The following is a 26,294-nucleotide window of genomic DNA, read 5'->3' as shown; positions in this document are numbered from 1 at the left end:
TGACTCTCTCCACAGCAGCCTCAAGCTGTTTCTCAAATGCGTCAATACTCCTTCACCTGTCTCAGGACCTTTGCATTTGTGGTTCCTTTTATCTGGAACACTTTTTCCCAGAAAATGCCATGGGTCTCAATCCCTGACTTTTTTCAGGCTTCTGCATAAATCCACTGCATATAAATAGCAATCTCCATCTTCACTTTAATATCTCCCGTATTTTCTTCATAGCACTTATCACCATGTGCAATATTATGTTGTTAAGTCACTTCAGTTGTGTCTGACTCTTTGCGACCCTATGGACTACAGCTTGCCAGGTTCCTCTGTCCATGGGATGCTCCAGGCAATACTGGAGAGGGTTGCCATTTCTTCCTCCAGAGCATCTTACTGACCCAGGGATCAAACCCGCGTCTCTTATGTCTCCTGCATTGGCAGGCAGGCTCTTTACTGCTACCATCAGCTGGGAAGCCCTCTGAAACCACAGAACTATCTACAAAAGCAGGCTCCTACTGAGGACACTCTGGGCTGCAGAAGTAGACACACACCCAGGCACGCCAGCTCTGCGCACGGCTCCAAGGCCACACGTGTGCAGGTGCACAATCCTTGCTCCCTGGGGGACCAGCCTGACCAGCTCACAGGCAGACCCGAGAACACTGCCGGACGGGGGGCTCCTGGGAGCGGACATGCATCCTGACCAAGCAGGCCCAAGTTCAAGGCCTCCTGGCCTAGAGTGGTAGGCCTGGGCTCCCAGGGCTGCCTCCCCAGAGCCGGGGGTCCCTCTGAGTGGCCCCACCTGGCACGTCCACCTGACACCTCCCTTACATATGCGTATCATTCTCATGATGCTGGAATGAAAGCACAGTGAGGGCAGAGACCGTCCATTTTTTGCTGTATGCGTAATTCCTAAGACGATGTCCAACATGTACTAGGTATTCAATAAATAATTGTGGAATGACAAATGAATTTAATCAAAATTAAGAAAGGCAGAGATTTCAAGCGGTTCACCCATACCTAATGTGAGCAGAAGTCAAGATGAAGCCTGAGAAGAGTTCACTGCACGTGTCAGCTGGGGAATGACTGGACAGAGGCCTCCAGTACTGGGCACAGAGACACTGTGAACTCCTCTGAAAATGGACGGTGGTGATGGCCATACAACACTGTGAATGTACAGGTGGTGATTCATTTCGACGTGGTCTGTTTTTCAAATGTGGTATGAAGCAAAATTTATTATCCTTTTAAAAATGTTTTCATGTATCAGCTCATTCCAGTCAACAATTACTCTGCCAACAACTAATGACAATTGGATGCCATCGATCCTAATTATTCAAGTGCTTTTCCTCAGTGATGCCTCTGTGGGTAATGTCTTACGTCAGGTCACCTGGACAACAGACCAAGCAGATCTGCAGCAGGGCGTTTGCTAGGAGCAACATCTGTAAGGCACTCAAGGAAGCGGGTCTGGACACAGAGACAAGCTGAACGGCCGTGAAGTGACAACAGGCCGCAACGGAGGGCCAGGCGCTGGAGGGGCCCTGAGGGCTTGTCCCAGACTGAGGCAAGGGGCTGGGCCTTTCTACCCTACATCATCAGATCAGTGGGCACCAGTCACCTAGGGGAGGGAGGGAACTTTGCATAAGGCAGCTCCTTTCAGCTGTGGGTCTTCTTGGAGAGAGACTTGGCTATGAGTGGTCGTCGGTGACACTCCCAACAGCTGGATAAATGAGCAGCTAGATCCTAAAGGGGGCAACCTGGGCAGTATACCCCAGTGTCCACTACAATTAAAATAAGACAATAACGCAGCTAGTCTCTTACCTTTTTAAAAAGATTTTATATCTGAGAATAATGTGATACAAGATACATTTACAGAGTTTTATATGTTAGGCCTCATATAAGAAGCCTATACAGAGTCCAGAAATGCCATTTTTGCTTTTTATTAGTTGATTACTTCCTTTCTGACAAACTTGGTCCCCAAAATGCCAGTTCACGAATCATAGATATACAAATGCCCAGGCGTGCATGTGCACACGTGCGTGTTTAGTCGCTCAGTTGTGTCCGACTCTTTGCGATCCCATGGACTGTAGCCCACCAGGCTTCTCTTCCCTGGGGATTCTCCAGGCAAGAATACTAGAGTGGGTAGCCTTTCCCTTCTCCAGGGGATCGTCCCAACCACACTGATCGAACCCAGGTCTCCCACACTGCAGGTGGATTCTTTACCATCTGAGCCACCAGGGAAGCCCAAGAATACTGGAATAGGTAGCCTATCCCTTCTCCAGGGGATCTTCCCAACCCAGGAACCAAACCGGGGTCTCCTGCATTGCAAGCAGATTCTTTACCATCTGAGCTTCTAAGGAAGCCCACAAACACCCAGGCGTGGCACTACAGATCTAAAGAAATCAGATTTGATGATAATTGAGTCTTTACTCAAAATCTTAAGACCATATTCAGTCTAAAAGAAATTTCCCTAAAAGGAATCAAAAGCTGATTACAGGAGCCCTAACTGGAGATTAAATGAGTAATTCCTTTCTCTTTGCAACTTCAGTCTTGTAAAGCTTGTTTTGTACATTAATGTCAACAATTACCTCAGAAACCTTCGACATGATGGTAGCTGAACCATGGTCCAGTGTAAACACAATGCTTGGTGGACATGGCTTTACAGACCACGTGTCAGTCCCCTAGGAGTCAGAGGTCCCAGATTAGAAACCAGTGCTTTGAAGTGTCCAATGTTCCTCCCCATCCTGCCACAACCTACACACCATTCTCACCCAAACTGCCCTGCATCCCATCTTCAGCATCTGTAATCCTAATCTCTCATTCTCTTTCTCCTTTGAGCTATAGTTTAAACTTATCAAAGTTTTCAATTGTCTCCCACATCTATGGCTACAATTCCTAATCAATTTAGCTTTCCCAAAGACAAGAAACTGGGCATTTTACCTTTCAGTATTCCTTATAAAAATTCTTTAGAAAGCACTTAATAAAGTGCACAAATTATGGAATTATTGATAAGCAATTACAGGATGACAGAAGTATGTCTTTAATGTTTCAATATTTAGGAACATATACAAAACATTAATCAAGTCAGTTTTGACTACCATATCAAAACTATAATATAGTGTGCAACAAAATACATTATTATAATTAAGATACTTCTATTTGTTTTCCAAAAGTACATTTACTTACTAGATTAACTTTTTAAAGGGGGAAGCAAAGTAACGTCATAAAGTAATATTTCATTATATAGCAGTAGTTTGATTGGTTATATTTTGAAAAAAGAATGACACATTTTCTCTTATTCTTTCAAGAAAAGGATCTGTAAGATTTAAATGATCTCCAGGAAAATGTTTCCATTGCTTCAGTTGCGACATAGAGAGAGGTTTCAGGGAATCACACTTCTGTTGATGTGGACCAAGCTGACAATTTCTAGACACAGGGAGTTTTTCCAATGAATCACCTGAAATAAGTAAAACAATAAGAAAATCCTTAGGCCAATTAATACTCTATTATATATAATACTTTTTTATTATATAATGAGCTTGTGTGATTTATTACATTTGATTACCATAGTTCGCGTTAAGATGAGCAAATTCAATTAATTCATTCCTTCTACAAATATTTATAAATTGTTTATTATGTGCTAACTTGAGCAAAGAGGGCCAAAGTGGTCAACAAAAATAGACATGGCCTCTGACTTCAAATACCTTATGATCTAACAAGAGAACTACACATTAAGCAAATAATCATCCAGAGAGATAAATGTATTATAGGGCCACAATTTCTTATCTAACAGCCTGTGGGGCCAGATAGGTTTCCAAATTTAGAATATAATTGTAAAAACATAGGATAACACTCCATAATCAAATTCATTAATCAGCTATGGCAAGAACAGTTGTACAAAAGAGATTAAAGACCATCGATAAATTCACATAAATTTAGCTAAGGTTTCTGCCACCAAATAAGACTGTTGCAAATTTATGAAAGTGAAGCGAGCGAAAGTCCTTCAGTTGTGTCCGACTCTTTGCACCCCCATGGACTATACAGTCCATGGAATTCTCCAGGCCAGAATACTGGAGTGGGTAGCTTTTCCCTTCTCCAGGGGATCTTCCCAACCCAGGGATCAAACCCAGGTCTCCTGCATTGCAGACAGATTCTTTACCAGCTGAGCCACAAGGGAAGAAGATGCAGGACAGGGCAGGGGACAACTTTTTGTCTTTCAAGCTTTCTAGATTTCAAAACTGGAAATAAGGAACTATGGAGCCACATTACGAATAGAGCTAAGGGTATGAAGCTCAGACAGACAGGGCTATGAGTATGTATAACAGGAGAAGCTGACCTGTGCTATTCAGATCTGAAGGATGACAGAGTGGCCACAATGGCAAAGTAGGAAGACCCTGAGCTAGCCTTCTTCCGTGGGCACACCAAAAGTACTACTATGTAATTGTTACAAATTACAACTTTCTATGAGAGGGACCTGAAGACCAACAGAAGAGATTTTCCACAATTAAAGACAGAAGGAACTACAAGGAGATGGGTAGGAGAGGCAGAGATGCAGTCAGGAACCAACCCCCTGTGTAGGTGACCCACAAACTGGAGTATAATCACAACTGCAGAGGTTCTCCCCAAGGACCAAGGGGCCTGTGGCCCATGTCAAGCTCTCCAGCCTGGGGGTCCTGCACAGGGAAGATGAGCCCCCAAAACATCTGGCTTTGAAGACCAGAGGGAATTGCATATTGGAAAGCCAGAGGACTACAGGAAATAAAGGCCACTTCTCCAAGATCAGGAAAACCCAACCTATTTAATACACAAAAATAAACACAGAGGCAAAATGAGACAGAAGAATATGTTCCAAGCAAAGAAATAAGATAAAACCTCAGAAGACATACTAAAAGAAGTAGAGATAAGCAATCAACCCAATAAAGAGTTCAAGATAATAAACATAAAGATGTGCAACAAACTCAGGAGAGGAATGGTGAGAAGTTTAACAAGAGCTAGAAAACAGAAGAACCAAACAGAGCAGAAGATACAAAAGCTGAGGCTGCTTGGACAATCTAGGAGACAGCAGAAAAATACCTTGAAAGTACTGACCAAAAAAAAAAAACCCAAAACATTAAAAAAACCCTATCAACTAGAACTGTATACCCAGCAAAGACAGAATTTAAGAAAGAGAAAAAACACTGAAAAATAAAATACTGAGAGACTTAAACACTAATAGACCCTTGTTGGGGGAAAAAAACAAAAAAATGAAAAGACAGACAGTAGAAACAAATCAAAATATATCATTAACTATAATTAATGTAAATAGACTGAATGCTCTAGTTGAAAGAAAACATCAGACCAGATAAAAAAAGAAAATTCAGGCTCATGCTATTTAAATGAGAGCTACCTAAAACGATACAGAAAGATTTAATGTAAAAGAATGGGAGAAGATGTATCAGATAAATACTAACAATGAGAAAGTCAGTGTAATATATTAACATAGGACAAAATGAAAGCAAAAGATGTTAGGGATAAAGCAATCCCTACATAATGAAAATATAACTAATAATAAAAACATTTCACAAACAACATATAAAATATATACAGCAAAAATTGACAGAACAATGAGAAAGAGAAAACTTCACTGTCATACTGTAAGATTTTAATGTATTTCTCAATAACACGTCTAACAAAGAATTAGGTTATTAACAGAAAAATGGGCAAATGTTATGAACAGGTGGTTCACATAAAGAAAATACAGCTCCTAATCATAGAAAATCAACTTCACTCATAATGAAAGAAAATTAAATCAAAACTAGACAAATAAGCCATTTTTACTCTCAGACTGGCAAAAACTCAAACATCTAATAATCCTAAATTGGGAAAGCTGGGGGAAAATAGTATACTGTTGGTGGGGTATAAATGATACAACCTCCACTCCAGTGGAGGGCACCTTAGCAGGACATACCAAATTACAAATGCTCATATTCTCTGACAGAGCAACACTGATAATTAACCTGACAGAGATATTTGAACATGTGGAAAAAGATGTATGAATGAAGATGCATACTGACTGAAAAGAACCTAATTACACAGCTGTGAGGTTAGATGAATAAATTATGGTCTATTCATTCAATGGAGGATTATATAACTGAGGGGAAAATAAGAATGGGGAACCTCTTTCTGTAATGATACAGAAAGATCTTGAGATATACTATTAAATCAAAAAGGTAGAGTTTAGTTCAGTTCAGTCGCTCAGTCATGTCTGACTCTTTGTGACCCCATAAGCCACAGCACGCCAGGCCTCCCTGTCCATCACCAGCTCCCAGGGTGCACTGAAACCCATGTCCATTGAGTCGGTGATGCCATCCAACCATCTCATCCTCTGTCATCCCCTTCTCCTGTCCTCAGTCTTTCCCAGCATCAGGGTCTTTTCTAATGAGTCAGCTCTTCGCGTCAGGTGGCCAAATGTTTCAGCTTCAACATCAATCCTTCCAATGAACAGCCAGGACTGATCTCCTTTAGGATGGACTGGTTGAATCTCCTTGCAGTCCAAGGGGCTCTCAAGAGTCTTCTCCAACATCACAGTTCAAAAGCATCAATTCTTCAGTGCTCAGCTTTCTTTATAGCCCAACTCTCACATCCATACATGACCACTGGAAAAACCACAGCCTTGACTAGACGGATCTTTGTTAGCAAAGTAATGTCTCTGCTTTTCAATATGCTGTCTAGGTTGGTCATAACTTTTCTTCCAAGAAATAAGTGCCTTTTAATTTCATGGCTGCAATCACCATCTGCAGGGATTTGGAGCCCAGAAAAATAAAGCCAGCCACTGTTTCCACTGTTTCCCCATCTATTTGCCATGCAGTGATGGGACTGGATGCCTTGATCTTAGTTTTCTGAATGTTGAGCTTTAAGCCAACTTTTTCACTCTCCTCTTTCACTTTCATCAAGAGGCTCTTTAATTCTTCTTCACTTTCTGCCACAAGGGTGGTGTCATCTGTATATCTGAGGTTATTGATATTTCTCCTGTCAATCTTGATTCCAGCTTATGTTTCTTCCAGTCCAGCGTTTCTCATGATGTACTCTGCATAGAAGTTAAAGTTAAATCAGCAGGGTGACAATATACAGCCTTGACATAACTCCTTTTCTTATTTGGAACCAGTCTGTTGTTCCATGTCCAGTTCTAACTGTTGCTTCCTGACCTGCATATAGGTTTCTCAAGGGGCAGGTCAGATGGTCTGGTATTCCCATCTCTCAGAATTTTCCACAGTTTCTTGTGATCCACACAGTCAAAGGCTTTGGCATAGTCAAGAAAGCAGAAATAGATGTTTTTCTGGAACTCTCTTGCTTTTTCCATGATCCAGTGGATGTTGGCAATTTGATCTCTGGTTCCTCTGCCTTTTCTAAAACCAGCTTGAACATCAGGAAGTTCACGGTTCCCATATTGCTAAAGCCTGGCTTGGAGAATTTTAAGGATCACTTTACTAACGTGTAAGATGAGTGCAATTGTGCAATAGTTTGAGCATTCTTTGGCATTGCCTTTCTTTGGGATTGGAATGAAAACTGACCTTTCCCAGTCCTGTGGCCACTGCCAAGTTTTCCAAATTTGCTGGCATATTGAATGCAGCACTTTCACAGCATCATCTTTCAGGATTTGAAATAGCTCAACTGGAATTCCATCACCTCCACTAGCTTTGTTCATAGTGATGTTTCCTAAGGCCCACTTGACTTCGCATTCCAGGATGTCTGGCTCTAGGTGAGTGATCACACCATCGTGATTACCTGGGTCATGAAGATCTTTTTTTGTACAGTTCTTCTGTTATTCTTGCCACCTCTTCTTAAAATCTTCTGCTTCTGTTAGGTCCATACCATTTCTGTCCTTTACTGAGCCCACCTTTGCATAAAATGTTCCCTTGGTATCTCTAATTTTCTTGAAGAGATCTCTAGTCTTTCCCATTCTGTTGTTTTCCTCTATTTCTTTGCATTGATCGTTGAGGAAAGCTTTCTTATCTCTCCTTGCTATTCTTTGGAACTCTGCATTCAAATGGGTATATCTTTCCTTTTCTCCTTTGCGTTTCACTTCCCTTCTCTTCACAGCTATTTGTAAGGTCTCCTTAGACAACCATTTTGCTTTTTTGCATTTCTTTTTCTTGGAGAAAAAGGTATAGAAGGTACAGAATCATACACATACTACACTATCCCTTATGGGGGGCTGAGGGGAACCGGGCAATAATATTTATTCAGAGTATAAAAATGTTTATACATTTATTCAGATGCATAAAAATACATCTAGAAGGATACACAAAAAACTAGTAACAGTGGTTTTTTATAGGGTAGCAGGACTACCAACTAGACAGATGAGGGCATTACAGGAGGAAGTGTTTCCACCATATACATTTTATACTTTCAAATAGCTTTCATATGTAAACATTACCGATTTTCTGGTTAAATTAGTAAATTTTTAAATCTTTAAAATAAGAAAAAACTAATTTGGTAACAGAAACTTTGACTCATATGGCAGAACTCTAAACTAAGTAATTAAGGGAATACAAATGATTTTCATGCACAAGAGAAACATTTGCTAACTGGACACACCAGGCCACGCACCAGGTCTCTATAGTCGCCAAGAACCACTATCAGGCAGACCATACTGGGACTACAGCGCAGTAGCCAGATTCAATAACAAAGACTAAAGTACATTCTAAACATGACTTTTAAATACCTCATGAGCCAAAGAAGAAATCATAATGGAAAATAAAAAATACTTAGAACTGAAAAATAGTTAAGACGGCATATCAAAATTATGAGATTCAGCTTAGTAGAAAATTTACAGCCTTAATACCCATTTTAGAAAAGAAGAGTGAAAGTCATTAACCTAAGGATTAAACTTTAGAAAATAAGGGGGAAAAGTAGATAAATACAGGGCAAAAGAAAAGAAATCGAGCAGAAATCACTAAAATGGAAAAAACATACAATAGAGGAGATTAATGTTGACTATATAAAGTATAGGTTATTTCATGCTAGTCCTATACAGTTTCACTTCTTAAACTCATCTCAATACAATTATCAAGTGACTTCCAACTTCTGGACATTGCTTGCTCAAGTACTACTCCAAATCGAGTTCCTACCTGAATGGTGTTCATTCTAGAGGGTTGACACTTTCAGTCTCATTTAAGCAGCACAACCAGTGTGTGAAGTACTAAGAAGCATGGTGGCCCATGCGTACTGTCCACAAAGTGTGACCTCATTAGGAATAAGTTGTGCACAAAATAAACAGTAGGATTAGCCTGTCAAGTGTTTGTGTGTATGTGTATGTGTGAAATAGAAATAAGGATTAAAAACACTTCTCTCATTCTTAAATCATTATTATCAGGAATTGAAAGATTTTTACTAAATAAGTCAAATTTTCTCACAACTGATGCTGAAATAAGCTAAATTGAGAGAACAAATAGGGTTCTAATTAAAATTTTCTCTCCTAGAGTAATGGAAATAAAAACAAAAATAAACAAATGGGACCTAATTAAAAGCAAAATGAAACTATAAACAAGATGAAAAGACAACCCTCGGAATGTTAGAAAATAATTGCAAATGAAGCAACTGACAAAGGATTAATCTCCAAAATATACAAGCAGCTCATGCAGCTCAGTATCAGAAAACAAACAATCCAATCAAAAACATGGGTGGAAGACCTAAATGCACATTTCTCCAAAGAAGACATACAGATAGCCAACAAACACATGAAAAGATACTCAACATCACTGATTATTAAAGAAAGGCAGATCAATAATACAATGAGATATCACCTCACACTGGCCAGAATGACTATCATCAAAAAACCTACAGACAATAAACACTGGAGAGGATATGGAGAAAGGAGTCCTCTTGCACTGCGGATGGGAAAGCAAATTGATACAGCCACTATTCCTTTAAAAAACTAGGAATAAAACTACCATATGACCCAGCAATCCCACTACTGGGCATAAACCTTGAGAAAACCATAATTCAAAAAGACACATGTGCCCCAATGTTCACTGCAGCACTATTTACGGGAGCTAGGACACGGAAGCCACCTAGATGTCCACTGACCTAAAAGAAGCTGTGGCAAATATATACAATGGCATGTTACTCAGCCATCAAGAGGAAGAAATGTGAGTCAGCTGAAGTGAGGTGGATGAAACTGAAGCTTGTTATACAGGGTGAAGTTAAGTTAAAAAGAGGAAAATGTCGTATATTAATACATACATATGTAATCTAGAAAAACGGTACTGACAAACCTATGTGCAGGACAGGAGCAGAGACGCAGACGAAGAGAACAGACTGTGGACCAGCTGGGGAGGAGGGGGCATGTATGGACTGCGAGAGCAGCCCTGACAGATCAACAGCGCCACGTGTGGGACAGCTGCGCGGGAAGCAGCTGTGCAGCACGCGCATCTCGGCTGGGTGACAGGGAGACTCAGGAGGCAGGGGATACATGTGCACTTATATCTGAGTCATGCTGTCGCACAGCAGAAACCGACACAACACTGTAAAGCAATTATCCTCCAATTAAAAACAAAAGGGGGCAGCGGGGGGGAGGGGGGGCAAAAAAAATTTTTCAAATATCCATGTTGCAGCTGCCCTAAGACCCGAAGATAAAAGAAGACTAACATATGCAAGTGGTCAATATTTTAGTCATTCTGTTTTTAAATATTTTCAACTGCTAAAGAGAGACCAATTAACTTCATCATCATAACAATTAAAATACAACTAACCTGTATGATTTTCTCCTGTACATTCACAGTCAAGCAGGTCATGAGTAACACAATGTGAACTTTCATGCAATGTGAACAAATTTTTAAGTTCTTCCACTGAAAACTGAATATGATCAGATGTCTTGGATAGGTCTACGACTGCCCCAGAAAGACCCTGCTTGCTGATCTGTCTTTGATAGATCTTTTCCTCTATTGTACCTGAAGAGAAAACATTCATTAGATTTCCTTCAGATCTTTACAACTGGCATTTTGGTAGGGTAAAATATGTTTATTATTATACTAGCTAACAAAATAATATTCCTGGTACTGAAGCACAGTTTAACACACAAAATACCTTTATTTACTCAAAGAGAATACACCTTTTTTCATACTGAAGGGTTACTACCTGTGGTTAGGAGTCTGTAAATATGTACAGGGTGCTTCTGACCATCTCTCCACACTCTAGACATTGCCTGTAGAAAATAAATGAGAATTCTGAAAGTACAATAGAAACCTTCTCCACATAAGCAACTTGTGTTCATAAATTTAAGACTAGGAATTCTAGATTTCACTTACAGCTTCAAAAAACAAAGCCCAGGCATAACTAAGCCTTCTCCACTTCAATTTTTTTTTCCTGAGTTAAAGAAAGGGATGAACTCTCGCTATGGTACTGTAAAATACAGGATGCCATGCAACAGTGAGAGGGTCTATCTGCATCGAAAAAAAACTGGGATAGCAAGTTTGGGAAGTAAGAATGCAAAGAACCAAGGATAGCATGGGCATGGAGGGTTTATTCTCGGTCCAACAGGCTAATGATTCACTTCTAAGGAACCCTAGGATACCTGCAATCAGCTCAGGCTCTAGACAGATCCCTGAGGTTTTAAGATTTATCAGTGATACTATTTAGTAAAAAGTTGATGTTCAAACCCTGAACATTCCAAAGAAAATCATGGCCCTCAACCAACTTCTGGAAGCCCCTGGAATACTGTACCTGATAAAAGCACCTCAGGTTACCTGGGGTCTTGGGCCATAGAGCTGTTTATGCTAACGATGTGATTTAGGTGGGGACTTGGGCCAGTTTGACCTTTGCAGAGGCCAATCCGTGCCTACCTGACCAACCTCCAACAAAAGTCTAGACATCAAGGCTCAGGTGAACTTCTCTGGTTGACAAAATTCCATGGATGTTGTCATTCACTGATGCTAGGAAAATTAAGTGTTGTCCATACAATTCCATAGGGAAAGGAAAACTGGAAGCTTGTACCTGCTCTCTCCTGGACTCCACCCTAAGTACCTTTTACCTGTGCTGATTTTATTCTTTCACTGTAATAAAGCCTAACTTGAGTAAAACTGTTTTTCTTGATTCTGTGAGTCCTTCTAGTGAATCACTGAACCTGAGGTTGTCTCCCAGTCCCCTAACACAGCTACCAGGTGAGGTGCACATCTATAGGTAGAAACCTCAAAATCTGTGAAGATGGACTGTACTCTGAAGAAAACCAAAGGCTGCTTCTGAGATATTTTCCTAAGGAAGCTAATTTTGCATCTTCACTATACCCTACATGAACACCGATCATGGTGCCTACAACACCTTGCTGTCCTCCCCTGATGGCCATGGGCATCCTGAAGGCCCCGCTAACTACAGAGTCAAGTAGGGCCTGGAGACATACAGGCTTGGGTATGAATCCTGACTCTGCCTCTTACAAGCTATGTGACCTGGAACAAGCTTCCATACCTTCATCTGCAAAACGGAGCTTACAACATGCACACCTGTAGGACTACTGTGAGGACTGAACAGATGTAAAGCATTTAGTGGAATGCCTGCTACAAAAAAAGGGCTGAATATGCAGCAGTTCTTATACTTCATCATCACCCTCATATCCCCGCAGGCACCGTATCCCCCTTTGGCATTTTATACTGTTTAATATAGAAACAGTCCTACCTGGATATCAGTAGCTGGATTCCAATCAATGTCATAGAGGATTAAGTGAGATCCTCCAATAAGGTTAAGCCCCACACCACCAGCTTTTGAACTTAACAAAAAAATAAAATCAGGAGAGTATTTACTATTAAAGCCATCAACAATTTTCTGCCTTTGAGAGATTGGGGTCTGTCCATCAAGTCTTGTATAAGCATATCCATGACGCTTGCAGACTTCTTGTAAAATATCCAGGGTTCGTGTATAGTTGGATACCAACACGACTCTGTCAATCAAAAAGAAAGAATCTTCATATACAAGGAAGCAGTATTAGATTTTTTTAATTAGAGAAAAATAGTAATATTATCACTGATATTTATAGAATATCCAACAGAATTTGTATAATTAAAATGTAGACTCTCTTTCAAATTCCATTTTAAAGTCAATATCTAAGAGGGAATTCCCTGGAAGTTCAGTGGTTAGGAATCTGTGCTTTTACCGACAAAGGCATGGGTTCAATCCCTGGTTCGGGAGCTGGGATCCCACAAGGCACATGGTGTGGCAAAAGAAAAAAGAAACCTAAGAGACTTTCAGTATAAAGATAATGGAGTAAATACCTTTCTGCTTTCGTTACCTTTCTTAAGTCACCCTAAGAACAGCAGAAGAATAAGGAACAGAAACACAAAGTCTATCTTTGATGAAACAAGGAGAGATTTATATATGAAAACAGAGACTAGTGGAATGGTGACGTGTTTAGGAGTGAAACCTAAGTGCCCAAAGAGGGATATACAAGTTCATTCACACAGTCACATTTTATAAAGGCAGGAGAAGGCAATGGCATCCCACTCCAGTACTCTTGCCTGGAAAATCCCATGGACGGAGGAGCCTGGTGGGCTGCAGTCAATGGGGTCGCGAAGAGTCGGACACGACTGAGCGACTTCACTTTCACTTTTCACTTTCATGCATTGGAGAAGGAAATGGCAATCCACTCCAGTGTTCTTGCCTGGAGAATCCCAGGGATGGAGGAGCCCAGTGGGCTGCCGTCTGTGGGGTTGCACAGAGTTGGACACGACTGAAATGACTTAGCAGCAGCAGCAGCAGCACAGAAGGAAGGGGTTTAGACTGCAGCTATTACAAGAACAAAAGTAAGTAGAACCCAGGCCCTACTCCCATGAAACTAGTTGACTTCTCTTTCTCAACGAGAATACTTATTCTCTCTGGAAAGTAAATCAAAGAAACTTAGACCAGGGGACTCTAGAAGGCAGAGATATAGCAACAAGCCAAAACCTAAGTCTGAGTTTCTCATGTCTCTCATCCTCTAGCAGGCTAGCCCAGGCATATTCACATGGAGACAAAAAGGTTCCAGGAACCCCAAGGGAGGGCAAGCCCCCCTACACAAGATCCTTTCAAGCCCCCTGTTTTGCCATGTTTGCCAGCATCTCATGGGCCAATCCAAGTCAGGTGGCTGAGCTCAGAGTCAGAACGGGATATCACCCAAAGTTACACAACAAAGGAACAAGGATAGAGGGAGGGAGAACTTGAGACCATCGGTTGCAATCTACCAACATTCCTATAACAAGAATCTGCCTGTACTAATACGGGAACAACATTATTACTACTATTAGTAGCATAGGAAGAACACTCCAGCACTAATATTTCAGTCACTTTTTCCCCTTCCTTTTCAATACTACTGTGTGGATGAATAACATTATCCAAACATAGTTTTTCTGATACAACTTTACTGGACTGGAGGAAGTCTCGTTTAGAATATTTGTCCCAAACAAGTTCTTACACGACTAGTTGTAGACTAATGGGAGCAGTGATTATCTTGGTAAGGAGTCTTGGACAATCCCCTTTCAGAGTTCAAGAGCTCCCCCTTCCCCGCCACATACATACCACTTTCAAACAAGGACAGTATTTTTATGATTACTTTACTGCCCCTAAAAGCAGCTGAAATCTGCAGGCACGGCTGCCATGTGAGGTAGAGTGCAAGGTGTACCCAGCGCAAGAGTGTCCAACCAAGACGTATGGGGGCTGGAATTCAGCATGAACTCTGCTCACTAGGTTTCAAGCCATGCATGAATGCAACCACCAAGAGGGAAGAGAACTTTTTAAATTTTGAAGTATCTTTTTTAGAAAGTCCATACAAGGGCCACCATCCAGACAAGTCAGGAGCTCTAATCCATCTTAACATGCACAAAAGCACTGTTGAAGAGTTCAGCCTGTGGGCCTGAAACACACTACCCGGCCGCAGTTAATGGCAGTGCAGTAGGCCAAGTGACAGCGATACTGTCCCTGAAGTCAAACACTGGGAGCAACTTACAGCTACATATTTCAAAGGTCTGGGAGATGTTTGTGCAGAGGCAGTTCAGCTGCGGAAAACCTGACCTCTATACCCAACTGGCCATATGAGAAAAAGCATAAAGGGCTACAACTCAAGAACAACAACAACAAAAAGCAACCCAATTAAAAAATGGGCAAAGGATTTGAATAGACATCTTCCAAAGAAAATATACAAATAGTCAACAAGTACATTAAAAGATGTCCAACATCACTAATTCTGTGTGTGTCTGGCTGCATGTGTGCGTTCAGTCACTCAGTTGTGTCCAGCTCTTTACGACCCCATTGACGGTAGCCTGCCAGGCTCCTCTGTACATGGAACTTTGCAGGTAAGAATACTGGAGTGGATTGCCATTTTCTACTCCAAGAGATCTTTCCGACCCAGGGATCAAACATACATCTCTTACATCTCTTGCACTAGAAGGCAGATTCTTTACCACTGTGCCATTTGGAAAGCCTCCATTAATTACTAAGGAAATGCAAATCAAAACCACAATGAGATATCATCTTACACCCATTAGGACATCAAAAACAAAACAGAAAATAGCAATACTGGTGAGGCTGTTGAGAAACTAGAACCTTTGTGCACTCTTGATGAGAATGTAAAATGGTGTGGTCACTGCAAAAAAAGAGTATGGAGGTTCCTTAAAAAATTAAAAAGAGAATTATCCTATGATCCAACAATTCTATTTCTGGATATGTATCCAAAGGAATTGAAAAGAGGGTCTCAGAAAGACACTGATACACTCATGTTCACAGCAACATTATTGATAACAGCCAAAAGGTGGAAGCAGCCCAACTGTCCATCAGTAGATGAATGGGTAAACAAAATATCATATATATACAGTGGACTCTTATTCAGCCTTAAAAAGGAAAGAAATTCTGACACATGTTAGAACATGGATGAACTTCGAGGACATTATGCTAAGTAGAATAAGCTAGTCATAAAAAGACAAAACATCATATGATTTCACTTATACAAGGTACCTACAATAATCAGATTCCTGGAGACAGAAATTAGACGGGTGGTCATGGCACCCCACTCCAGTACTCTTGCCTGGGAAATCCCATGGACAGAGGAGCCTGGTAGGCTGCAGTCCATGGGGTCACGAAGAGTCAGACTCGACTGAGCGAATTCACTTTCACTTTTCACTTTCATGTATTGGAGAAGGAAATGGCAACCCATTCCAGTGTTCTTGCCTGGAGAATCCCAGGGACGGGGGAGCCTGGTGGGCTGCCGTCTATGTGGTCGCACAGAGTCGGACACGACTGAAGTGACTTAGCAGCAGCAGTAACATGAAATTAAAAGACGCTTACTCCTTGGAAGGAAAATTATGACCAACCTGGATAGCATATTCAAAAGCACAGACATTACTTTGCCAACAAAGGTCCGTCTAGTCAAGGCTATGGTTTTTCCAGTAGTCGTGTATGGATGTGAGAGTTGCACTGTGAAGAAAGCTAAGTGCCGAAGAATTGATGCTTTTGAACTGTGGTGTTGAAGAAGACTCTTGAGAGTCCCTTGGACTGCAAGGAGATCCAACCAGTCCATTCTAAAGGAAATCAGTCCTGTTCTTTGGAAGGAATGATGCTAAAGCTGAAACTCCAGTACTTTGGCCACCTCATGCGAAGAGTTGACTCACTGGAAAAGACTCTGATGCTGGGAGGGACTGGGGGCAGGAGGAGAAGGGGACGACAGAGGATGAGATGGCTGGATGGCATCACTGACTCGATGGACGCGAGTCTGAGTGAACTCCGGGAGTTGGTGATAGACAGGAGGCCTGGTGTGCTGTGATTCATGGGGTCACAATGAGTCAGACACGACTGAGCAACTGAACTGAACTGAACACGCTAGTGTATATAAAATATTATCCAATAAAACATTTTAATCCAACTGTATTAAAGAGTTCATAGAAAGTTTCCTTATTTTAGTCACTTCATTATTGTGATAAAAGCAAATGATACTATTAATGCTCCAAAGAGGTGAAGCAGACTCCTTGACAATTAAATATAATTACTATTTTGCAAACTTTCCTCTGTGTTTTGCACTCAAAAAGTTTGAATATCTCCTACAAGGATAATTAAGACACAGTCCCTCCACTACAGGTGCTGATATAGAAGAGAACTACTGATTACAGTATAACATGAGAAGAGCTCCATCAGAGGCAAGTACATGAGGCTAGGGGAGTACAGAAGAGGGGCTGCTAACTCAATATGAGGCCAGGGGCTTCTAAGAGGAGAAAGCATCTGAGCTGAGTCTTAATGAAGAGAAAGTTGGCCAGAAGCATGAGAAATGGAGGTACTTCAGGCACAGGAACCTGCATAAGAACAGAGGTGAGAAGCAGAGCAAATTATAGGTTCTGCAAATAGATTCTGGTATAACTGGACAACAGGAAAGTGTGAAGGAGTCAAGAGGGATAAGGCTGGACAAGGAGGTATCACCCATGTCATGAAGAGTCTTGACCAATGTGCTATAGAGTTGAGAAATTTCTGGAAGGCGACTGGGAAGCTTTGAATGATTTTTAAGAAAAGGAGGGATGTGTTCACATTTGTATTTTAAAAAATATACAATTTAGGGCATACTGATATGCAATGGGATTGAAAGTCAGAGGAACACAGTTTATACGAGACTCAGTTCAGTTCAGTTCAGTTGCTCAGGCGTGTCTGACTCTTTGCGACCCCATGAATCGCAGCATGCCACAACCCAATTGTAATAACAAGAATCAAAACAAAAATCTTGGTGCTGAACAGCAGTAATTAACACAACAGTGTAATCCAACCAGATCTCAAAAATAAATTTTTTTAAAAATTTAAAATAAAACTCAAAACAGGTGCTAAAAAAAACTTGGTACCAGAAAGCAAATGGATTCCTGAGATTAAGAAATAAAACCAATAGAATGTAGTGACTGATGACATTGGGAAAGTGCAGGAGAAAAGTGAGTCTAGAATGATGAAAGTTTTTTCTTTGCGTATGGTACCATTCATCAAGCCAAGGAACGGTGAAAAAAGATTTAGGCTTGCAATGGCAAAATGATGAAGCTGGTCTGGTACATGAGAAGGCTGAGATCCAGACAGATTTAGATACCATTAAATAGAGGCTTGAACTAGAGATACAATTTGGAATCAACACTATATGGCTGATAGCTGAAACTAGGGGAACAGAATTAAGGCAGGAAGGATGTTTAGAGCGAGAAGGAGGCTGAAGAGAATGTCCTCAGGAGTATCAACATTTAAGGACAGAAAAAGAATGATTCTTAAAGAGATAAAGAAATGACTTAGGGGCTTCCCTGGTCGCTCAGTGGTAAAGAGTTCACCTGCCAAGGTAGGAGACACGGGTTCGATCCCTGATGCAGAAAGATCTCACATCCTGTGGAGTAACTAAGCCAGGGCACCACAACTATTGAGCCTTCGCTCCAGAGCCTGGAAGCTGCAACCACTGAGCCCAAGTGCACAGCTACTGAAGCCCGCATGGCCTAGGGCCCATGTTCCACAAGAGAAAACACCGCAAATGAGACGCCTGTGCACCACAACGAGAGAGGAGCCCGTGCTTGCTGCACCTAGAGAAAGCCCGTGCAGCAATGAAGACCCAGCACAATCAAAAATCAACAAATTTTAAAACAGAAAATTAAAAAAAAAAATAAAAAGAAAGAAACAAGTTAGGTAATACATATCAAAAGATATCACTGCTGCTGCCACTGCTGCTAAGTCGCTTCAGTCGTGTCTGACTCTGTGCGACCACACAGAGAGCAGCCCACCAGGCTCCCCCGTCCCTGGGATTCTCCAGGCAAGAACACTGGAGTGGGTTGCCATTTCATCCTCCAATGCATGAAAGTGAAAAGTGAAAGTGAAGTCGCTTAGTCATGTCCAACTGTTCTCAACCCCATGGACTGCAGCCCACCAGGCTCCTCTGTCCATGGGATTTTCCAGGCAAGAGTACTGGAGTGGGTTGCCATTGCCTTCTCCAAAAGATATCTCTAGGGTTTTTTAAATATAGGTATTTAAATTAAGTTTTTCTTAGATAAAAATTTACAGGCACATTGGTAATAATAAGTTTACAAAAGACTAGGAGCTGACCATGCCCCCAAAGAAGAAAACAACTTATTTTTAATGTTTTCCTTTTTTCAAAAAGAGGCAGTGAGAAGAGGGGGTAAGGACATGGTCTAAGCTGAAATTACATAAACACATAGAAGCGGTTTATTAAACTGCCCTCTTACTTTTCAGCAGGACGAAGTTCGAGGATAACGGCTAAGAGCTTTGACAGCACCTGCAGTTTTCCGGACTCTTCCTCTGTAAACATGGTCGGGTTGTAATCAGCAGGGAACACATTGATCAAGCCTTCATAGAGATTTCTTTCTTCACTCTCATCCCAAGTTGAGTTGCTTTCTTTTTCCTGTTCAAAAGGATGATTGTCAACCCTGGTTCATGTTTTTTCGACAGGGAGGAAAAACTGCTAAAATTATGGGTAAAAAACCTGAAGCTTAATAGCTACCTGAAAAGCCCACTCTAATTATTATGTAAATATTTAAAGGTCACAATTTGGCCATGTTTGATTACAGAGCAGTTCTAATGATGTCTCCAAAATGCCTGCTCCCTGAACCCCACAAGTGCAGTATCACTGCCTATGTCTGATCCAGGGGGAGGTGGGCAGCGAGAAATAAATGGGAGGAAAACAGAGGGCAGACAGTGCTAGGAAATCTATGCTCTCCGAAACCCTGAGGATCCTCGTCACTGCTGCCTCGTTTTCTCTCTTCTTCCCTCCTTCACTCCCTGCTGTTCCTTTTCTCTCCTGATTTGCAGGCTCACACAGCACCTCCCAGGTGATACTCAAACTCAAACACAATAGTTGCCTCAATCTTATCCACTTCTTCTACAAGAAGGAATAATTCTGCCAACATGTCAACAGAGAAATTTACTGTTAGTTACAGTATTTTGGCTTTTTTACAAAAAGTTTTTGTATATTATTCCAAAAAGATTATCACCACCTCCGAAATTCCCCTGCCAAAACTAACATGTGAACACAAAACTGGAGATTACATTCGTCAACGACTGCATCACTTTTTTAGATTAAATTTCTGGGATTGGCAGTCTCCTCACTCTCTCCCACATTTACCGGATTTATCACTGTTCTTGAAACTTTGTTCAGCCTATGCCCCCTGCCTGGAAATGTTCTATCACTTTTTTATTTTGCCCAATTATCCCACTCCTATAAACACTTGAGGACCCAATGCAAATTCCACCTGATTACTCACAGACACCTTTTTGGGGACACTGAGTCTTAAAACTTTATGGTTACACAGTACATTTCAACTTCGAATCTATTTAGTTGTACAATTAATTTTTTTTATAATTCCCTAATGCTTTAATGTGTGTTGTAATCTTTCATTAATAATACTAGAAACATCCTAAGGGCAGTGAATCCTGTAGCATAAAATGCTTGGCACAAAGCACTAATTTTAACTTGGCTTATTCCCAAAACATAGCAATATTTGCGTAACATCACTTGATTAAAAATACTTGGAACCCTAAGATAGTTACATAACTGGGATATATATGAGAGGAGAGATGGTTGCTGGCTGCTTTGGGTTAGGTTTCCTACTCCAATGCCTACACCTTGGCAGGGTTATCAAAGGATGACAGACCCTGGGTCTAATCTACAGCTTTTCATGTTCAGAAACTTGCATATGCTTAAGCTCTAGGGAAACGAGCCATACTAACCAAATTAAGAGACTAAATCAGACTATAAGTTATATAAATTTATTGACCTATAAATGAGACCTGCCTGTTTAAACCGATTGGTCTATGTATTCTGTCCTATAAACGGTCCATGGGGAAGCCAAGTTATTAGCACCAAGTTGTCTGGTGAACATTAAACCAAAATACAAGGGAGATGAATGATCCTAAGGCACAGGAGTTCTTAGCCAGGAGCACATAATCAGAATCACTTGGGGAAGCTTTTTCAAAATCTTCACCACCGGGTCCTACTCTCTGAACTGGCTCACAAGTGTCTGGAGTGGACAAATGTACTCTTAAGAGCTTCCCTGAAGACTGTAATGTATACTCCTAATTAAGAATCAATTAACAGATAACACCTTTATGTGCTGAGACAGCCTGATTCACGGAGGTGCATCACAGAGATTTACCAGTTAGACTTCCCAAATCAACTAGACAGGGCAATCTCTTCACTGACTCTGTGCAACCCAATACTCTCCTTATAAAAAAATACACATACATCATATATAAGAAGATACACAGAAATACACAACTCTTACAAGTTGTGACTTATAATATTTTTATTGGTTATATCCATGCACATTTCCTGAAGAGAAACCCATCATTTTGACTGAACTTGGGAAAACAATCTAGTTTCAGATGGAAAACATTTATTAAGCCATTGCTTAAAGATTACTTATATGTGTTAAAGGCTCATTTCAGTCATTTTTTTATTGATCCTTACTTGCTATGATGTTAGAGGGATGGTAAATTATGTACTCTATTTGAAGTTTGTAGTATACTCTGGCTGTTATTAGGTAAGTGGTACATTCTGGGCCATCACAGATTTTTTCTTTTAAGGAAGAATTCTGACTTCTTTTTTTGCTGGGCATCACGCCCAAAGAGTTTAATTTTTATCAATGTGTCTAGAATCTGTTCCTTTAAAAGTTGCTTAATAAATTGTTATAATCCTGTTGACTGCAGAGTTATAGAAAGCTGACTTCTCCTATGATAAACTACGTAAATATAATCCACTGTAGGAATAAACATGGAGAAATGTGACAGAACACGACATCTCCTAAATACATAATTAACGACCTCCGCATAACATAGCACTCACAGGTTTTCTTCTCATTTGTTTGCAAATTATTTTACTGTTTAAAGAAAAATAAAAGAAGAAAAATTAAGGGTGGGTTGGAGATAATAGGGTATTAACAGTTACTGTACAACTTCCACGACCAGGCATTCTGCTAGGTTCTTTCTATATTCTTTCATCAAATTGCCCTAATAACATTATCAGGAGGTTATTATTATCTCTGTCTTCCACTTAAGACAAACTAAGGCTCACAGACATAACTTGGCCATGGTTAAACTTGCTTTTAGTTAAATAAATAGTCCAGAGAAAGAAATCCAACAAGGCAAAGTGGTTGTCTAAGGAGACTTTACAAATATCTGAGAAAGAAGAGAAGCAAAAGGCAAGGGAGAAAGGGAAAGACATACCAAACTGAATGCAGAATTCTAGAGAACAGCAAGGAGAAATAACAAAGCCTTCTTAAGTGAACAATGAGAACAAATAGTGGAAAACAATAGAATGGGAAAGACTAGAGATCTCTTCAAAAAAACTGGAGATAGCAAGGGACCATTTCATGCAAAGATGGGCACATAAAGGACAGGAATGGTAAGGACTTAACAGAAGCAGAAGAGATTAAAAAGAAGTGGTAAAAACATACAGAAGAACTATACAAAAAAGGTCTTATATGACCCAGAAAATCACAATGGTGTGGTCCCTCACCTAGAGCCAGACATCCTGGAGTCAAGTGGGCCTCAGGAAGCATCACTACAAACAAAGCTAGTGATGGTGATGAAATTCCAGATGAGCTATTTCAAATCCTAAAAGATGATGCTAAAGTGCTGCCATCAGTATGTCAGCATTTGCTGACCACAAGTGGTCACAAGACTGGAAAAGGTCAGCTTTCATTCCAATCCCAAAGAAAGGCAATGCCAAGGAATGTTCAAACTATCCTACAATTGTGTTCATTTCACATGCTAACAAAGTTACGCTCAAAATCCTTCAAGTAAGGATTCAACCATAGGTGAACTAAGAACTTCCAGAGGTCCAAGCTGGGTTTAGAAAAGGCAGAGAGACCAGAACTCAAACTGTCAACATTTGTTGGATCATAGAGAAAATATCTACTTCTGCTCCACTGACTGTGCTAAAGCCTTTAACTGCGTGGATCACAACAAACTGGAAAATTCTTAAACAGACAGGAATACTAGACTACCTTACCTGTCTCCTGTGAAACCTGTATGAGGGTCAAGAAGAAACAGTTAGAACCAGACATGGAAGAAAGGACTGGTTCAAAATTGGGAAAGGAGTATGTCAAGGCTGTATACTGTCACGCTGCTTATTTAACTTACACGCAGAGCTGTTGCTGTTGTTCAGTCGCCCAGTCGTGTCTGACTCTTTGTGACCCCATGACTGCAGCACTCCAGGCCTCTCTATCCCTCACCATTTCCCAAAATTTGCCCAAGTTCATGTCCATTGCATTGGTGATGGCATCCAGCAATCTCATCCTCTGACGCCCTCTTCTCCTTCTGCACTCAATCTTTTCCAGCATCAGGGACTTTTCCAATGAGTCAGCTATTCACATCAGATGACCAAAGTATTGGAGTTTCAGCTTCAGCATCAGTCCTTCCAATGTACTTTGCATGATATGCAGAGTACATCATGCAAAATGCAGGGCTGGATGAATCACAAGCTGGAATTAAGATTGCCAGGAGAAATATCAACAACCTCAGATATGCAGACGATACCACTCTCATGGAAGAAAGCAAAGAGGAATTAAAGAGCCTCTTGTTGAGGGTGAAAGAGGAGGGTGAAAATGCTAAGACTATTTTAAAAACTAAGATAATGGCATCCGGTCCCATCACTTTATGACAAATAGAAGGGGGAAAAGTGGAAACAGTGATGATTTTCTTTTCTTGGGCTCCAAAATCATAGTGGACAGTGACTGCAGCCAGAAAATTAGAAGACGCTTGCTCCTTGGAAAAATAGCTATGACAAACCTAAAGAATGTATTAAAAAGCAGAGATATCACTTTGCCAACAAAGGTTCATATAGTTAAAGCTATGGTTTTTCCAGCAGTCACGTAAGGATGTGAGAGTTGGACCATAAATAAGACTGAGCATCAAAGAATTGATGCTTTTGAATTGTGGTCCTGGAGAAGACTCTTCAGGACTGCAAGGACATCAAACTAGTTAATCCTGAAGAAAATCAACCCTGAATATTCACTGGAAGGACTGATGCTGAAGCTGAAGCTCCAATACTTTGGCCATCTGATGTGAAGAGCTGACTCAATGGAAAAGACCCTGATGCTGGGAAAGACTGAGGGCAGGAGATGGGCGCGACAGAGGATGAGATGGTTAGATAGCATCACTGACTCAATGGACATGAATTTGAGCAAACTTCAGGAAATAGTGAAGGACAGGGAAGTCTGGCATGCTGCAGTCAATGCGGTTGCAAAGAGTTGGACACGACTTAGCGACTAAGTAACAACATCGAAAGAGGAGAGTGAAAAAGTTGGCTTAAAGCTCAACATTCAGAAAATGAAGATCATGGCATCTGGCTCTATCACTTCATGGGAAATAGATGGGGAAACAGTGGAAACAGTGTCAGACTTTATTTTTGGGGGGCTCCAAAATCACTGCAGATGGTGATTGCAGCCATGAAATTAAAAAACGCTTACTCCTTGGAAGAAAAGTTATGACCAACCTAGATAGCATATTCAAAAGCAGAGACATTACTTTACCAACAAAGGTCCGTCTAGTCAAGGCTATGGTTTTTCCAGTGGTCGTGTATGGATGTGAGAGTTGCACTGTGAAGAAAGTGGAGTGCCAAAGAATTGATGCTTTTGAACTGTGGTGTTGGAGAAGACTCTTGAGAATCCCTTGGACTGCAAGGAGATCCAACCAGTCCATTCTAAAGGAGATCAGTCCTGAGTGTTCTTTGGAAGGAATGATGCTAAAGCTGAAACTCCAGTACTTTGGCCACCTCATGCAAAGAGTTGACTCATGGAAAAGACTCTGATGCTGGGAGGGATTGGGGGCAGGAGGAAAAGGGGACAACAGAGGATGAGATGTCTGGATGGCATCACCAACTCCATGGATGTGAGTTTGAATGAACTCTGGGAGATGGTGATGGACGGGAGGCCTGGCGTGCTACAATTCATGGGGTCGCAAACAGTCGGACAGGACTAAGCGACTGAACTGAACTGAACTGAACAACATCAGAGTAGGGACTGTACTTAGTTTCAACTCCCAAACAGAAAGTTCTCACTGTAGCCCAAACTGCCTTATGTTCAAATCCAAATGGACAGCTCAACTATGTGGCCATTAAAAACCATATCTGTAGAAGGCATCTAATGTGGGGAAATGACTATAATTTATTTAGTTTAAAAAACAGATTTTTAAATAATAAGCATAGCATCATTACAATTAAGTTTCTCTAGAAAAACACTACACATGTGTATCTTTAAGCTCCTATTTTCTCACCAAAAAATGGGGATGGTAATAATACTTATTCCATAAAATTCTGTGAAGAATAAGTAAAATAGTATTTGAAAAGTACTTAGTGTTTGATACATGTAAATGTTTAATAAGCATCAACTAAGATTATTAATACCAAATGTGATTTTCTCTAACTGAAGAGCTTTACCTCTTTACAACAAATTTCTCAAAGTGGTATTGCCAGGCCACAAGTTACATAAAAGTTTAAGGTCTTTGATACACATGACTAAACTGTCTCCCAGTTGAACCAATTTACATTCTAACCAGTAGATGATTTTTATTTTCTTCTTTGTGATTTTCATAAATTTTATGCAATAATCATGTATTACTTCTACAATGAGGAAAAAATTAATTATTTCTTAATGGTGGATTTTGTATGTGTCAAACCAAACAAAGTGACTGGCTTTATTAACATAAAATAGGAAGGGAAACCAGGACCAAGCATTAGGTGAGGCAGTAGGGGGCATGGGACACAAAATCCAGAAGGAAGACCCTGAAGCTCAGTTCACCCCTCGTTCAGCTCCATGAATAAGGACATGCTCTGAAGAACAAGCAGAAACATGGAGGAGCTCCAGAGAAGAATCACACCAGAGAGGCTGCACAGCTTTGGGAAAACACACAAATGTAACCTCAGAGATCAGTCTCATCTGCCCTCTCGGGTTCATATGACATAGAACCCTCAGCTCATATTCCTGACACAGTCTCACACACTACTTACCTTTACTGAGCCAAACAAAAGGCAGGGGTGATTGCACAGTTTTTTAAGAGCTCCGATACATATTAAATGAGAAGTATTTTCCAACAATCCTTGAAGACAGAATCTGACGGCCTGAGAATTTAACAGTTTTCTATAAAGTGCAATCTGTAGGGCTCCTGGTCGGCAAAAGACTACATTCTCTATTTTAGGAGGGAGATATTGATTTATGACTTCTTGGGTTCTTCTAAGGATGAAGAGTCCAGTGAGGCAAGTAAGTTCAGCTGCTCTTTGCTCTCCTAACTCCCTTTCTTCCTACGGAAAAATAGTAGACTTAAAAGTGTTTTAGACAAAAATAATACATGTAGTTAAAAAAAATATTAAA

At 40.7% G+C, this 26,294-nt stretch overlaps 1 protein-coding gene across 4 annotated transcripts in view; it reads right to left on the bottom strand.

Annotated features, from left to right (window-relative positions):
- Positions 1-2,995: 2,995 nt before the first annotated feature.
- Positions 2,996-26,294, bottom strand: part of RAD54B (RAD54 homolog B) — a 111,614-nt gene continuing 88,315 nt past the window's right edge. For all 4 annotated transcript variants that reach the window (XM_069600625.1, XM_069600628.1, XM_069600626.1 and 1 more), the window contains 6 exons: positions 25,934-26,224; positions 19,155-19,330; positions 12,628-12,889; positions 11,098-11,164; positions 10,713-10,910; positions 2,996-3,436 (listed from right to left, as the gene is read on the bottom strand). In XM_069600625.1, the coding sequence (XP_069456726.1) occupies positions 3,219-3,436; positions 10,713-10,910; positions 11,098-11,164; positions 12,628-12,889; positions 19,155-19,330; positions 25,934-26,224 (1,212 nt within the window). In that variant the 3' untranslated portion in view covers positions 2,996-3,218. The remainder of the gene's footprint in view (positions 3,437-10,712; positions 10,911-11,097; positions 11,165-12,627; positions 12,890-19,154; positions 19,331-25,933; positions 26,225-26,294) is intronic.

This window comes from Ovis canadensis, chromosome 9, assembly GCF_042477335.2.
Source record: "Ovis canadensis isolate MfBH-ARS-UI-01 breed Bighorn chromosome 9, ARS-UI_OviCan_v2, whole genome shotgun sequence".
NCBI lineage: Eukaryota > Metazoa > Chordata > Mammalia > Artiodactyla > Bovidae > Ovis > Ovis canadensis.
Note: the sequence above shows the minus strand (reverse complement) of the source record. Positions and strands in the feature narration are given on the sequence as shown.